The following is a 16,364-nucleotide window of genomic DNA, read 5'->3' as shown; positions in this document are numbered from 1 at the left end:
TGTAGTTCTGCAACAGCTGGAGGTCCGCTAATTGCACATCCCTGAAGTAGAGTTATCCTTCAAAGAAGTTTTTACAACTCCAGCGCAGGATGTGATATTACAACTGTCATACCGTAGATCAGGATTCAATAGGGCAGGGATATGCAATTAGCGGACCTCCAGCTGTTGCAAAACTACAAGTCCCATCATGCCTCTGCCTCTGGGTGTCATGCTAGTGGCTGTCAGTCTTGCTATGCCTCATGGGACTTGTAGTTCTGCAACAGCTGGAGGTCCGCTAATTGCATATCCCTGCAATAGGGGAACAGTCAGTGTCAGGCCATACATAAAGAGTTTGTGATGGTACAAAGTATCTAGGTAAAGTCTAATCTCTTCTTTATATAAAAAAAAAAAAGACAGGTCCTCTACATCATGAGGAAGGCAGGTGGGGGGTGGAAGACAAGTGGCCCTCAAGAAGGAGGTCTGTAGAGTTCTGGAAGACCCCAAAAACCACCCACAGTTAAACGTACAAAAAAAAAACACGGAATTTGTAATCATCCAAAAAGTCTGACATTTTCAACTGCTAGAAGTCCAAGAAAAGACAGACGAAGGAGTGGCATTTCCTCCTGAGCAAATGTACAAAGTAGTATTTCTCAGACAAATGGGTGAATGGAGATTGGTCTTTTTCGAGGACAAAATACTGACAGCCAGTTTCTGATTGGTGGATAAAAAAAAAAAAGGAATAGATTACTTTATAAAAGGATTCAGCAGGCAACATTTTTCAGGAGCAGCAGAAGTCGATCTGGGAACAGAATGCAATGGATATCAGGCAACGTCTACTGTGGAATCATGGAGGCAAACACCGAAGGAGAAAGTGGTTCTTTTTTTTGCATGGTCACCAGGTTGGACCAACATTCCCACTTCAACCTATAGCTCAAAAAGAGCCGAACGCCTGCAGAGGATCTGGAAAGTATTGCATCTGTGTCTGACATCTCAGGGGCTGTAAAACAGTTTAGCTAGAGCTCCGATTGTCTTCCCTAGAGGTTGTCCCCAGGTTGGTATTGGGGCTCGGTGGCAGTGAAATAGTCTTCTAAAAATGCCTGTAGGTATTCAAACGTTGGCCGCTCTTCTGGGTCTTTTCTCCAACACTGCAACATCAGGTCGTGGAGGGATTCAGGGCAGCCAGGAGGGAAGGGCATTCGATACCCACGCTCAACTTGGTCCAGGACCTCTCGATTCACCATCCCTGTGGGGCGGAGAAAATTACATGTAAGAAAAAGCACATGGGCAGAGGCATCCTTGAGTGGCTACAAAAACATATTAACCACTTAAGCCCCGGACCAATATGCAGCCTAAAGACCCAAGGTGTTTTTACAGTTCGGGACTGCGTCGCTTTAACAGACAATTGCGCGGTAGTGCGACGTGGCTCCCAAACAAAATTGGCATCCTTTTTTCCCCACAAATAGAGCTTTCTTTTGGTGGTATTTGATCACCTCTGCGGTGACAATTTTGAAAACAATGCAATATTTTTTACTTTTTTCTATAATACATATCCCCCAAAAACATATATAAAATTTTTTTTTTCCTCAGGTTTAGGCCGATACGTATTCTTCTACCTATTTTTGGTAAAAAAAAAAAAAAAAAAAAAAATCGCAATAATCGTTTATCGATTGGTTTGCGCAAAATTTATAGCGTTTACAAAAAAGGGGATAGTTTTATTGCATTTTTATTATTTTTTTACTACTAATGGCGGCGATCAGCGTTTTTTTTCGTGACTGCGACATTATGGCGGACACTTCGGACAATTTTGACACATTTTTGGGACCATTGTAATTTTCACAGCAAAAAATGCATTTAAATTGCATTGTTTATTGTGAAAATTACAGTTGCAGTTTGGGAGTTAACCACAGGGGGCGCTGTAGGAGTTAGGGTTCACCTAGTGTGTGTTTACAACTGTAGGGGGGCGTGGCTGTAGGTCTGACGTCATCGATCGAGTCTCCCTATAAAAGGGGATGACACGATGGATGCAGCCGCCACAGTGAAGCACGGGGAAGCCATGTTTACATACGGCTCTTCCCGTTCTTCAGCTCCGGGGCGGCTAGAAACGAATAGCCGCGCCGTCGTCCCGGATCGCTCCCCGTGGGAACCCGACCGCCGAGTGTAGCGGGGGGGGGGGGGCGATCGGACCCCCGACCCCCGTCTAGGCAGGCACGTACAGGTACGTTGATGTGCCTGTCCGTGCCATTCTGCCGACGTACATATACATGAGGCGGTCGGGAAGTGGTTAAATATCATAAAAAAATAGGATTTCAGGCCACAGTAACCGTTGTTTGCCGATGGCCCATCTACACAGCAAGTTCTATTCACCCAATTTTTTTTTATTTTATTTTTTTTAAATCAGATTTTATTTAGAAAGGTTTTTTTTTTAACTACTTTTCCCAAAAAAATGAGAAAAGAAAAGAGAAAAAGAAAAAACAAAAAACAGAAGAATGAAGCGCAGGGCGACATAACAGCATCAGAAGGTAGCATATGCGGGAGCAGCACAAAATACACAATTACAGTAGGCAAGTATTAGTGGAAACGCACCTGGACAGTAAGAAAAGGCCTAGTAGCTATTCCACAGGTAACGACAGCGTAACCGGAATCATTTTTCTTTTTTAAACAATCATGTTATACTTACCTGCTCTTTGCAGTGGTTTTGCAGTGGATCCGCCTCTTTTCTTGGGACCCTGGCCAACACTCTTGGCTCCACCCCTCTGTCAAGTGCCTCCACAGCAAACAGCTTGCTGTGGGGGCACCCGAGCAGGATAGCTCCTGAGCCGCTGTGCTTCGTATACATTCAGATACGGACCCATGGCTCGGCTCCAACCCCTCCCTCTTCTAACTGTCTCACTGGCTGTGATGGACAGCAGAGGGAGCCAATGAGGAGGGAGAATCCCCAAAGAGCTGAGACTTTTGTGCACATCGCTGGATCGCGAAAGGGCTCAGGTAAGTATTCGGGGGGAAGCTGCACAAAGGTTTTTTTACCTAGAATGCATTAAGATAAAAAACCTTGAGCCTTTAGAACCACTTTAACTTATGGGATCCTATAATTGCAATAAATGTGGGTCAAAGCTGTTGGGAACTGTGTATCCTAAAATACATAGTAAGGGGGATGTGGCTCAGTGTTCTAGCATAAAGATTATTTAGAGAGTGAATAGCTCCCCTTGCTGGTAACGGTGGCACTTCGGACATCTCCAAAGGAGGTTTATTAAAGATCCTTGAGGGTGGACACATTCACCCATCCCTGATCCCTCACTGTTGCCGGAGTAAGCTACAGCGTGGGAGCTGAGCCTTGAATAGGCAAAGTGGCTCAAACAGAACTGCATTTTCATTAAAAACATTACCTCTGTACTCCTGACAGCAGTGGATTACATTATGCAACTATGAGATTTGATTTGAAGGGGTTGTAAAAGGTAAAAAAAAAAAAAAAAAAAAAATAATTCTAAATAGCTTCCTTTACAGTCCTCCTTCACTTACCTCATCCTTTGATTTTGCTTTTAAATGTCCTTATTTCTTCTGAGAAATCATCACTTCCTGTTCTTCTGTCTGTAACTCCACACCGTAATGCAAGGCTTTCTCCCTGGTGTGGAGAAAGACTCTTGAGGGGGCGAGCAGGAGGGTCAGGACGCTCTCTACTTTGCAGATAGAGAAAGGAGCTGTGCGTTAGTGGGCGTCCTGACACTCCTGCTTGCCCCCTCAAGAGGCTTTCTCCACACCAGGGAGAAAGCCTTGCATTACTGTGTGGAGTTACAGACAGAAGAACAGGAAGTGAGGATTTCTCAGAAGAAATAAGGACATTTAAAAGCAAAATGGAAGGATGAGGTAAGTGAAGGAGGACTGCACTAAGGTAAAGGAAGCTATTTAGGGGGGGAAAAAAAAAATTACCTTTACAACCCCTTTAATGTGATGAGCCACATGCACAGGAATATCTGAGACCCAGTTCCATGTTTTCTTGGTCTTTTGCTTTTAAAATTGATGTGGAATGTTAATGTGTGACACCCGCTAAATATAAAGATCTGATCAATTTTGTAAGATACACCCCTGAAGAAGATGTTTATGCTCCGAAATGCATCGGGCAAAAGAGGATCACATTTTATTTTATTATTTTTTAGACAGAATCACATGTTTTTAATGTTTGTTCAATAAATATTATATTTTACCATTATCTTTGTGCCTTAAAAGTCCACCGAAAGGGATTTAAATTTTTGTCTGGGTGTCAATGTAGTCCTAAAGGCACCCCAAAACCGCACACCACAAAGGCTGGTACCAAAGTCCATGACAACTCGGTGCTGTGCACTTTTGAAAAGTGGTGCATGCTCCACTTTTGGCGCGATCCAGTGCAACTTCAGCTCATAGGCTGAAAAATTGCATCGCACTGAATCCCACAAGGACAAGGACTGCATTCCTGTGCAATTCAGGATTGAACCAGTCCCAAAAGGCATCTCATTATATTCGATTTTTTTCTTTTTATAGAATATAGGGATAAGTACAAACACATAATATTGAGTGACAGTTCAAATATACTTAAAATGTATACTGTATAAATATAATGTGTGCTAATAAAATAGAGCGTGATGGACGACAAGGTCTTTTTCTGCCACTCTTCTTGGTTTCTACACATTTTCTATATCCAATCTCAGTTATAGAAATGATTTATGTTATGGTTGTAAATATGGGATTAATACAAGTTTCTTTTTCTGTCTAATAAACTAATTATTTTCTCTTTTTCCACTGCGATCTTGTGCTTTAATTTTATATAGACAACAGGTTATTAACCAATCATTTTTATGTATCATTAATCATTTAAGTGAGGTATAAACTGAGTTGGCACAATACTAACCGGGATATGGCACTCTTCCTTTAGTGGTCAGTTCTGTTAGAAGAATTCCAAATGACCAGACATCTGATTTAATAGTGAATCGTCCATACAGGGCAGCTTCTGGAGCAGTCCACTTAATAGGAAACTTGGCACCTAATAGAGAGAAATGTGTAAATATACAAAGAGATGTTGTAGTTATTGCTAGTTACTGGTCATCATTGGTGTGCGCAGCCTATTGCATTAGGGGGTGCACACGTGCGTGTATATCAGCAAAGCAGTGGATGGTGTCAGTAGAGCAGATTGGTGTCAGTAGTTTATTTTTATTATTTATTTTATTATTGTTAACCATTTTATTTTTGATAATTTTTTTTTTTTTTTTTTGAACCACTTAACGCCCGCCGCACGCCTATTTATGTCCACAGAATGGCACGTACAGGCAGATGGGCGTATATATACGTCCCCGCCTTCTAGCGGGTCGGGGGTCCGATCGGGACCCCCTCCGCTGCGTGCGGATTCCCGCGGGGAGCGATCCGGGACGACGGCGCGGCTATTCGTTTATAGCCTCCCCGTCGCGATCGCTCCCCGGAGCTGAAGAACGGGGAGAGCCGTATGTAAACACAGCTTCCCCGTGCTTCACTGTGGCGGCTGCATCGATCGTGTCATCCCTTTTATAGGGAGACTCGATCGATGCCGTCAGTCCTACAGCCACACACCCCTACTGTTGTAAACACACACTAGGTGAACCCTAACTCCTACAGCGCCCCCTGTGGTTAACTCCCAAACTGCAACTGTCATTTTCACAATAAACAATGCAATTTAACTCCATTTTTTGCTGTGAAAATGACAACGGTCCCAAAAATGTGTCAAAATTGTCCGAAGTGTCCGCCATAATGTCGCAGTCACGAAAAAAATCGCTGATCGCCGCCAATAGTAGTAAAAAAAAAAATAATTAATAAAAATGCAAAAAAACTATCCCCTATTTTGTAAACGCTATAAATTTTGCGCAAACCAATCGATAAACACTTATTGCGATTTTTTTTTACCAAAAATAGGTAGAAGAATACGTATCGGCCTAAACTGAGGACATTTTTTTTTTATATATATGTTTTTGGGGGATATTTATTATAGCAAAAAGTAAAAAATATTGAATTTTTTTCAAAATTGTCGCTCTATTTTTGTTTATAGCGCAAAAAATAAAAACCGCAGGTGATCAAATACCACCAAAAGAAAGCTCTATTTGTGGGGAAAAAAGGACGCCAATTTTGTTTGGGAGCCACGTCGCACGACCGCGCAATCGCCTGTTAAAGCGACGCAGTGCCGAATCGCAAAACCTGGCCTGGGCATTTAGCAACAAAATGGTCCGGGGCTTAAGTGGTTAAAGGAGCTCCATTGGGGGGCTTTGGTGAAATATCAATTGTCTAAGCCTCAGCTGCACTGGACAATGACCAAATGGGAAGTGCTCTTTCTTGTTCATTCACAGACTGAAAGAATAGTTTACTATGCTTCAGTTAAGATTGATACTCACGGTGTTCATTCATTCATCCACGCTGAAACATCCCCCGCAGCAGCCAGCAGGAGAGGAGGGAAGCTGGCAACACTGCAGGGGAGAGACAAGGGAAGCCAAGAAGCAGGGGTAATCAGCGCTGCACAGGGGGATTAAGGTGTGCCCAGGCACACCCAGCACACCCTGTGCGCACTCCTATGCCGGTCATGTATACAGCCATCTAAAAGCAGGCACTCTCAACACAGTGACTTAAAGGCAAACTTAAATGACCTATGCAGGGCAAAGCAATAGGTTGCCTCTCTCCCGTTCAGCTGCCAGGATAAATGAAGGGTAAGGTGCAAGTCAGCCTAGTCAAAGCTCACACAGGGTTGAGGACTCTCTTGCTGACCTCAGGTTAGAGCTGTGCCAATCACCATGCACCAGTGCTTTTACACAAGAGGAAGATTGTCATATCAACATACACAACTGGATGTCAGGGGGGAGGGGGGCCCCTTACAGATGCAATGCAATAAAAATGTATATTATATATATATATATATATATATATATATATATACAGAGCTTTTTTTCTCAGAAAATAGGTGCAGGAACTCAACCACGAGCCTGTTTAGATTTCAAATACAGTAGAAGGGTCTTAAAGGGGCATTAAATACCAGAATTGCATTACATACAGAGTGCAGAGTTCAGGGGGTTACACACAGAGTGCAGAGCTGTCACTTGTAAACACAGAAACCAGACTTCTGTGTTTACAAGTGATTGTAGTGAGCAGGCACCAAAGGGTCTGAGCCAGAGGTGGTGGAACTGAGTTCCACCAAGTTCCCCCAGAAAAAAAGCCCTGTATATATATATACACACGGGAGGGGGGCCAGCCAGGCCCTTGGGGACCATCGAGCCCCTTATAGGTGTAATGCCTGTACCCCCTGATGGCGGCCCTGATCCTGGCAGTCAAAAGGAGCCATGAGGGAGGTGCATGAAAGAGGAGTATATGAGTAATCCCCCCCATTGAAGCAAATCTGTGAGCAGGTCCGACAGCAGCCATATCAGTTCACTTTATTTGTAGGCGCTATTTCTCGGACAATGGCTGTGCCTTACTTTTCCCTCAGAAGGCAGTCAAGAGGCTAAAGCTGACCATAGACAGTCGGAATCTCGGCTGGTTCAGCATATTGCGTACAACCAGTCTGTTGGATTTTACATGAGATTATTGCTGGTGTCTACTTTAGTCATTGCGTTCTTAACCACTTAAGCCCCGGACCAATATGCTGCCTAAAGACCCAAGGGGTTTTTACAGTTCGGGACTGCGTCACTTTAACAGACAATTGCGCGGTCGTGCGACGTGGCTTCCAAACAAAATTGGCGTCCTTTTTTCCCCACAAATAGAGCTTTCTTTTGGTGGTATTTGATCACCTCTGCGGTTTTTATTTTTTGCGCTATAAACAAAAATAGAGCGACAATTTTGAGAAAAATGCAATATTTTTTACTTTTTGCTATAATAAATATCCCCCAAAAACATATATATATAAAAAAAAAAATATTTCCTCAGTTTAGGCCGATACGTATTCTTCTACCTATTTTGGTAAAAAAAAAAAAAATTGCAAGAATCGTTTATCGGTTGGTTTGCGCAAAATTTATAGCGTTTACAAAATAGGGGATAGTTTTATTGCATTTTTATTTTTTTTACTACTAATGGCGGCAATCAGCGATTTTTTTCGTGACTGCGACATTATGACGGACACTTCGGACAATTTTGACACATTTTTGGGACAATTGTCATTTTCACAGCAAAAAATGCATTTAAATTGCATTCTTTATTGTGAAAATGACAGTTGCAGTTTGGGAGTTAAACACAGGGGGCGCTGTAACATTTAGGGTTCAGTGTGTGTGTGTTTACAACTGTAGGGGGGTGTGGCTGTAGGACTGACATCATCGATCGAGTCTCCCTATAAAAGGGATCACTCGATCGATGCGCCGCCACAGTGAAGCACGGGGAAGCCGTGTTTACATACGGCTCTCCCCGTTCTTCAGCTCCGGGGAGCGATCGCGACGGAGCGGCAATAAACGAATAGCCGTGCCGTCGTACCGGATCGCTCCCCGAGGCTTGCCGACCGCCGCATGTACCGGGGGGGGGGGGTCCTGATCGGACCCCCCACCCGCGTCAAGCAGAGGACGTATAGGTACGTGCATGTGCCTGTCCGTGCCATTCTGCTGCCGTATATTTACATGAGGAGGTCGGCAAGTGGTTAAGGAACACAAGGTCTCTGCGGGAGGGATTCCCCATCAACAATAACTAGCTTGATGGGGGAATTGAGCGTCTATGGCCGGCTTTATTGACCAACGAAATACAGACAACCACTATAGGAAGAAATACAAATCTGTACATGTAAACCAATCAGGGCACTAATGTACAGCAAGCATATGAAAACAGGGAAGTGAAATTCACATTTCTTCATGCGGCCAGAAACTGAGGTAGACCGGCCCAATAGACTACTATGGGGCTTTACTGCGCAGCTGCAGCCAGGACACAGAGGACATGTGGCGCAAGATGTGAACAATTTCTTGTGCCTGTCGGATTGAAGTAAAGTATGCATCTCTGGGTAGAAGAGAGAACGATTAGGGCACCTCCCGGGATAGGTGCACTTTCTATAAAAGTTCAAATATCTGATAAAACAATTTGTGAGGACAGAAATATGGGGAATCTACCAGTGGCCAGTGGTTCATATCAATACCAGCTCCAGGGCCATCATCCCGATAAACACTGAACAAGCTAGTGACTCACTGACCTGGAATAAATCTGCTGGAAAGGAGTTAAAATATTCCAGGCTTCACTGGTTGCATGCTTTTTCAATGACCCAAAGCAAGGAAGCAGGGTGACCCCCCCCCCCCCCCCCCCCCCCCCCCGGGGCCTGTAATTTAAAAACCACGTTAACTCCCCTACACTTTTTCTATTGCAGTCTGGTATCGGCTGGGGTCAAAGCTTAGCAGAGATAGGCAACCTCGGCCGTCCAGCTGTTTTGAAACTACAGCCCCATGAGACATCGCAAGACCCTGACAATCACAGGCATGATTCCTAGAGGCAGAGGGCCAGATTCTCCAATATTCTGCGGCGGCATCGCGTAAGCCATTTACACTACGCCGCCGCAACTTACTGGAGCAAGTGCCGTATTCCTCAAGCACTTGCTCCGTAGTTTGCGGAGGCGTAGTGTAAAAGGCCCGGCGTATCCCCGCGTATTTCAAAGGGGGCGGCTTACATTTAAATTAAGCGCGCCCCCGTTTCGATCGAACTGCGCATGCGCCGGGCTAAAAATAGCCCAGTGCGCATGCTCCAGTTCTCGGCGGAAAACGTCAATGACGCCGACGTGTGCGTCATTGACGTAAAGTCGTATTCAAGAACGACTTAGGAAAACGACGTACCCGACGGGAAAAGACGCGGACCCGACGCCATACTTAAAGCGGGAGTTCAACCATTTCTTTTTTTTTTTTTTCCTTAGCTTCATGCTCGTTCGGTCTAGGGGAATCGGCTATTTGTATTAAAATATGATCCGTACTTACCCGTTTTCGAGATGCATCTTCTTCCGTCGCTTCCGGGTATGGGTCTTCGGGAGTGGGCGTTCCTTCTTGATCGACAGCCTTCCGAGAGGCTTCCGACGGTCGCATCCATCGCGTCACTCGTAGCCGAAAGAAGCCGAACGTCGGTGCGGCTCTATACTGCGCCTGCGCACCGACGTTCGGCTTCTTTCGGAAAATTATGACGCGATGGATGCGACCGTCGGAAGCCTCTCGGAAGACTGTCAATCAAGAAGGAACGCATAGTCCCGCAGCCCATACCCGGAAGTGGCGGAAGAAGATGCATCTCGAAAACGGGTAAGTACTGCTCATATTTTAAAACAACTAGCCGATTCCCCTAGACCGAACGAGCAGGAAGCTAAGGGAAAAATGTGTAGGGTATGGGTGAACCTCCGCTTTAACATGGCATACGTGGGACTGGCGTAAGGTTACCCCTCATATAGCAGGGGTAACCTTACGCTTACGCAAACGACGTAAGCGACGGTTACGCAACGCAAATTCGTTCGGGAATCGGCGTATCAGGCTCATTTGCATAAACAAATGAGACCTGAACGTAAACGCCACCTAGCGGCCAGCGTCGAATTACATTTAAGATCCGACAGTGTAAGTGACTTACACATGTCGGATCTTCAGCGTATCTATGCAAAAATGATTCTAGGAATCACTCGCATAGATACGCGGGTCAAAAAAGAGAGATACGACGGAGTTTCCTGAGATACTCCGTCGTAACTCTACTCAGAATATGGCCCAGAGGCATGATGGGATTTGTAGTTTCACCATAGCTGGAGGGCCGAGGTTGCCTACCCCTGGCTTAAAGGGAGTAGTGATATCACTCCTAGGTCACATGACTCAGGCCTAGAGATTTGCTGCTTTGCACAGCATCACGAGAGGGGGTTACATGCTCCCCACATCTGGAAGCACTGGGTATTATGCAGCAGGAGGGGGCGGGCCTTACACAAGTCCTGACATGACTGGACAAGGCCACAGGGTCTCCTAAATGCACAAACTCCAATAAAGCAAAATATCTGCTCGCTAAAAGCAGCCTAGAGTGTCACTTTAAGAAATGAGAATACATGGTGGTTTTGTAAATCTAGTTTAGAATGCTGGGTAAACAGAAAAACAGCTGGTACAGCATAATGATATGGAGCAGCCGCATACTAAAGATAAACAAGCCCCGGTATATAATTAAGTGGCATATGTGTATAATTAGGAGCATACCGCTGTGGACGGCGACTCAGAGATTGTGGACATACCTTGTCTTGCTGTGTATTCATTATCTTCTATCAGGCGAGCCAGTCCAAAGTCGGCGACCTTACATACCAGGTTCTCGCCTACGAGGATGTTGGCAGCTCGGAGATCGCGATGTACGTAGTTCATCCGCTCTACATACGCCATTCCGGAGGAAATCTAACAAAGAAAAGTGATGACCATTGTACATTGAAACCTTTTTTGAAAACTTTAACTGTAAACATCAAACAAAGAGGGCAAACAGCCCGTCCAATTTACCCTACTTTAACCCTTAAAAATAAACGTAGAAACCCAACTCCAGGCAAAAAGAATAAAAATAAAATTCCCATGCAGTGTGAATGTGCCTGCAATGCATGAGTCAATTGCTCCTTTTGTCCAGGGGTGCACAGAAAACTTATACTCGCCTGATCCTCTGCTCCAGCGACAAATGGTGCTCCCCTACGATCCAGTGGTGGATTGTTCCTGATGTTCCCAGGTCCAGAGCAGATCTATGGGGCTTGATGGCGTCAAGAACAGTCCACTGAATAAAACCGCTAGATCATGGGGTAGGAAGGGTGGGGTGGGGTGTAGCAGGAGCCGCAGGGACCTGGGAGGAAAAGGCATCTCCCTTCTCCAATCCAATGGACAAAAAGAGCACACAGCCCCACAGCAAGGGAAAACCGTTTCTTTGCTCGGAGTTGAGCTTTAACCACTTAACGCCCGCCGCACGACTATTTACGTCTGCAAAATGGCACGGACAGGCACATGGGCGTATATATACGTCCTTGCCTTCTAGCGGGTGGGGGGTCCGATTGTGAACCCCCCCCCCCGCTGCGTGCGGCGGGCGGATTCCCTCGGGGAGCGATATGGGACGACGGCGCAGCTATTAGTTTATAGCCGCTCCGTCGCGATCGCTCCCCGGAGCTTAAGAACGGGGAGAGCCGTATGTAAACACGGCTTCCCCGTGCTTCACTGTGGCGGCTGCATCGATCGTGTCATCCCCTTTATAGGGGAGACACAATCGATGTCAGACCTACAGCCACACCCCCCTACTGTTGTAAACACACACTAGGTGAAGCCTAACACATTCAGCGCCCCCTGTGGTTAACTCCCAAACTGCAACTGTCATTTTCACAATAAACAATGCAATTTAAATGCATTTTTTGCTGTGAAAATGACAATGGTCCCAAAAATGTGTCAAAATTGTCCGAAGTGTCCGCCATAATGTCGCAGTCACGAAAAAAATCGCTGATCGCCCCCATTAGTAGTAAAAAAAAAAAAAAAATGAATAAAAATGCAATAAAAATATCCCCTATTTTGTAAACGCTATAAATTTTGCGCAAACCAATCGATAAACGCTTATTGGGATTTTTTTTACCAAAAATAGGTAGAAGAATACGTATCGGCCTAAACTGAGGAAAAAAAAATGTTATATATGTTTTTGGGGGATATTTATTACAGCAAAAAGAAAAAAATAGATTTTTTTTCAAAATTGTCGCTCTATTTTTGTTTATAGCGCAAAAAATAAAAACCGCAGAGGTGATCAAATACCACCAAAAGAAAGCTCTATTTGTGGGGAAAAAAAAGGACGCCAATTTTGTTTGGGAGCCACATCGCACGACTGCGCAATTGTCTGTTAAAGTGACGCAGTGCCGAATCGCAAAACCTGGCCTGGGCATTTAGCAACAAAATGGTCCGGGGGCTTAAGTGGTTAAAGTTATTTTTACACGGCCCTTTTAAAAAAAAATTCTTATGACTTTTATTGCTGTCACAAGAAATGTAAACATCCCTTGTGACAGTAATAAGCAGTGACAGGTAGGGCGCCGAAACAACTCAGCGATTAAACGACAACAAATAAATTATGAAAATAGTTGTCAACCATTTTCGTAATCGATTAATCGGCCAGGAAATACAGTGCAGCACACATACAGGTCAGTACACCGTCCATACATGTCAGTAAGTGCCTGAGAATTTGTGAATGTGTGAGGCGCGAGGTCTCATGAGAAATGTAGTCCGGGGGAGGAAGGGGGTGGTTCTAAAGGTAGACGTTTTTTTTACTTTGCTATAAGGGGCATTCTATACCATACTTCGCAGCTTGCTATTGGGGCCCTCTGAAGGCAGAACGAACCAAAATCACCGGTGGGGGACCCCAGAAGAGGACAATCGGTGTTGCTCTGTGCAAAATCATTACAAAGAGCAGGTAAGTATAACATGTTTGTTGTTATATAATATATATATATATTTTATATTATATAACAACAAACATGTGAGATATATATCTATATCTATCTATCTATATCGATATATCTATATCTATATATATATCTTTAAAGACTCTGTGCAGGGAAGATCAGCATCTAACCCCAGAGAAGGTTGAGGCTGCATATTAAAAATGATTATAGCCATTAAAAAGAAGAAGAAGAAGAAGAAGAAGAAAAAAAAAAAAAAGTCTCAGCTTTTAGTACTACTTTAATATAAAATATTTTTCTCTCTCTTCCACTCTTCATATAGATTCATGTCTGACTCCTAGTTAAAATGCCCATATATTCTACGTGTACCGTATTTTCCGGCGTATAAGACAACTTTTTGTACTTAATATCCCCCAAAAATCAGGGGTCGTCTTATACGCCGGTACCTGTATGCAGAGTCAGACTGCGGGCGTCCATTGTTCTAAAGCCGCGCCCCCTTCTTCGCCCTGTTCCGTGATAGGCGGAACACTCCGTTTCCCAGCAGAGCCTGTGTTCAGTGTTCCCGCCCATTACGGATGTCCTCTCGTCCGAGGACGTCCGTGATAGGCGGAACACTGAAAAGCGCTGCAAAGAAGCTGCTGGCAGGAATTTTTTGGACGTCCTGCCAGTGCAGCGCACCAGTGTGAAAGCACTCTGGCTTTCACACTGGGATTGCAGCTGAGGCCTTTTTCAGGTGCAATTTTTAGCGATAAAGCGACTGAAAAATGCCTCCAGTGTGAAAGGGGTCTTCGGCTTCGCATGGCAATTCATACAGAGGACTGGGGACCATACGTTCAGCTAACATTTCTTGTGACAACTATAGACCACTAAACCTACTGAAATTCTGATTTAGCCAAAGTCTACTTAAATGAAGGCAATCAGGCGTACCTGTGCAGCCATATCTACAAGCTGTGGAAGTCGGAGGCAGCTGCCATTATCACTTTTTAGATAGTCCAAAAGACTGCCTGTGTGGGGAAACAGAAGAAGACATACTAAGACATTGATGATGAAAAGGCAAAACATACAGGTGTGTGGATCCCACCAATGCCTTTAGTTTTACACTCAGACACTTGCTGGTAGGTTAAAAAAAATTCTGGTAACAAGCAAAACAAATTCATGCAAGTCTGATTAAAAAACAGAAAGTTCAAAAGTGAAAATTCCCTATGTTGCAGGGAATGTCTAGAAGTGTGAAAATGTGCCTAAGCAGTACCCGGGAAAATCTACCTTTTATCTTCTGAAATCTGAAAAATGTATAGTACACTTATCGATAGCTCTCTCCTTTAGATTTACCAAAACTTTAGAATAGGACGACATACCATCTATCCAATTGGGCAGTACCCTGCATTACACTGATTGATTGTACAATCAGATTGAATAGCTTATGGTAAGCTTTACAGGACTTCCAGGGATACACTTTTCCGTTTTTCAATACTACAGCTCTGCTCCACATAGGCGGTTATGTGATCACTAAGCTCCAGCACACTCTGCCAAAGAACGATCTATGCAAGAAGATGGTAAGGTAGAGGAAGACACTGGCTATGTATTCAGGGAGAATGGTGCTTACTAACATCTGCATGTAAACTACAGAGGTGGGAAGGAGCAATCTCCTGGAGGGGAAGGGCAGGTGCAGGTTGTGTGTAACTGGTGAACTACTCCCTTTCAACAGTTGTCCTGTCCTGAATACCAGAAGGAATAGCAGCAAATAATGGAGGAGAAACTGGAGGCTGAGGTAATGCCTGCCCTAGAATATAGAAACTGTTTTATTTTCTGAAACAGAGGTATATTAAGGCTGGGTTCACACACATGCGAAAGAAGCCAGACTGCGAGTCGGCTCTATACGGCGCCTGCGCACCGACATTCGGCTTCTTTCGGCAACTCGTGACGCGCCGGTCGGAAGCATGTCAATTAATTAGGAACGCCCAGTCCCGCAGATTCCATACACGGAAGCCAGGGTGAATATAAATAAATAAATATATATATAAATAAATAAAATGGTATGTACGGCAAGGAGATTAAAAAAAAACAGCCGATTGTCATGCTAACAACTCGGCTAAAAGTAATGTTAAAACATTTTTTGGGGGTGAACCCCCGCTTTAAAGATATAAATGCTGGAGACAGCCCAGCTGTTATTTTTCATTTGTGTCATCTATTGGAGCAGCTGCTCTCATTTTAACTTCATGCATAAATTAAACCCTGATGAAGGGGGGGGGGGGGGGGGGTCAGTACTTGAGCCTCAAAAATATATTGGCTGTTTAAATTTTTCCCAATATGAACTAATGTAGGCTTGTTTGGATTCCACGACCATTGGTTTGGCACGCATTACATCTCATCTTTGGGTCTCTCCGTTAGCAGCACCCTGGTTCACGAGAGCGGCCTCGCCAGAGCTAGCGAGACACACACACATATACTGGATTGACTTTCACCCTCGCGAGATATAAAAGGAAAATCCTATGCTTCAAAAACGAAAGCCTCGTACACATGATCGAATTATCCGACCGGAATTGTGTGATGACAGGCTGTTGGAAAATCCAACCGTTTGTACCCTCCATCGGACAATTGTTGTCGGATTTTCCCAACATGTGGGATAGCATGCTTTTAAATTGTCCGCCAACAATTGTGTGTTGTCGAATTATCCGATCATACACAAGTCCGGACAAAACTCCAAAGCACAAACATGCATGCTCCGAAGCAATGCTCACTATAACACAACATTAGCAGAAGATGCCTAAAGGGTGGCGCTAAAGAGCTAAAAAAAAAAAAAAAAGAAAAAAAAAACACACACATACTTTCGTGTTTGTTTTCCGTTTGTATGCAATACAAGTTCCTGGCCAATGCCCGTCGGACAAAAGTTATACCCTTTGTCCGATGAAAATCCGATCGTGTGTACGAGGCTTTAGAAAGAAGGGTTTGGCTAGACTTGGGTTTTTAGTTTTAACTGGAGCATTGCTTTCAATGTATAAACATTAGTCTATGTGGAACTACAGACAGAAATGGAGGTGAAAGTGAT

General features: G+C 44.3%; 1 protein-coding gene across 2 annotated transcripts in view; it reads right to left on the bottom strand.

The window, feature by feature from the left end:
• Positions 1 to 355: 355 nt before the first annotated feature.
• SRC (SRC proto-oncogene, non-receptor tyrosine kinase) overlaps positions 356 to 16,364 on the bottom strand; it is a 65,448-nt gene continuing 49,439 nt past the window's right edge. For both annotated transcript variants that reach the window (XM_040330543.1, XM_040330545.1), the window contains 4 exons: positions 14,246 to 14,322; positions 11,156 to 11,309; positions 4,859 to 4,990; positions 356 to 1,222 (listed from right to left, as the gene is read on the bottom strand). In XM_040330543.1, coding sequence (XP_040186477.1) covers positions 1,014 to 1,222; positions 4,859 to 4,990; positions 11,156 to 11,309; positions 14,246 to 14,322 — 572 coding nt within the window. In that variant the 3' untranslated portion in view covers positions 356 to 1,013. The remainder of the gene's footprint in view (positions 1,223 to 4,858; positions 4,991 to 11,155; positions 11,310 to 14,245; positions 14,323 to 16,364) is intronic.

Source organism: Rana temporaria, chromosome 12, assembly GCF_905171775.1.
Source record: "Rana temporaria chromosome 12, aRanTem1.1, whole genome shotgun sequence".
Lineage (NCBI taxonomy): Eukaryota > Metazoa > Chordata > Amphibia > Anura > Ranidae > Rana > Rana temporaria.
This window is presented reverse-complemented; position numbering and strand designations above follow the sequence as displayed.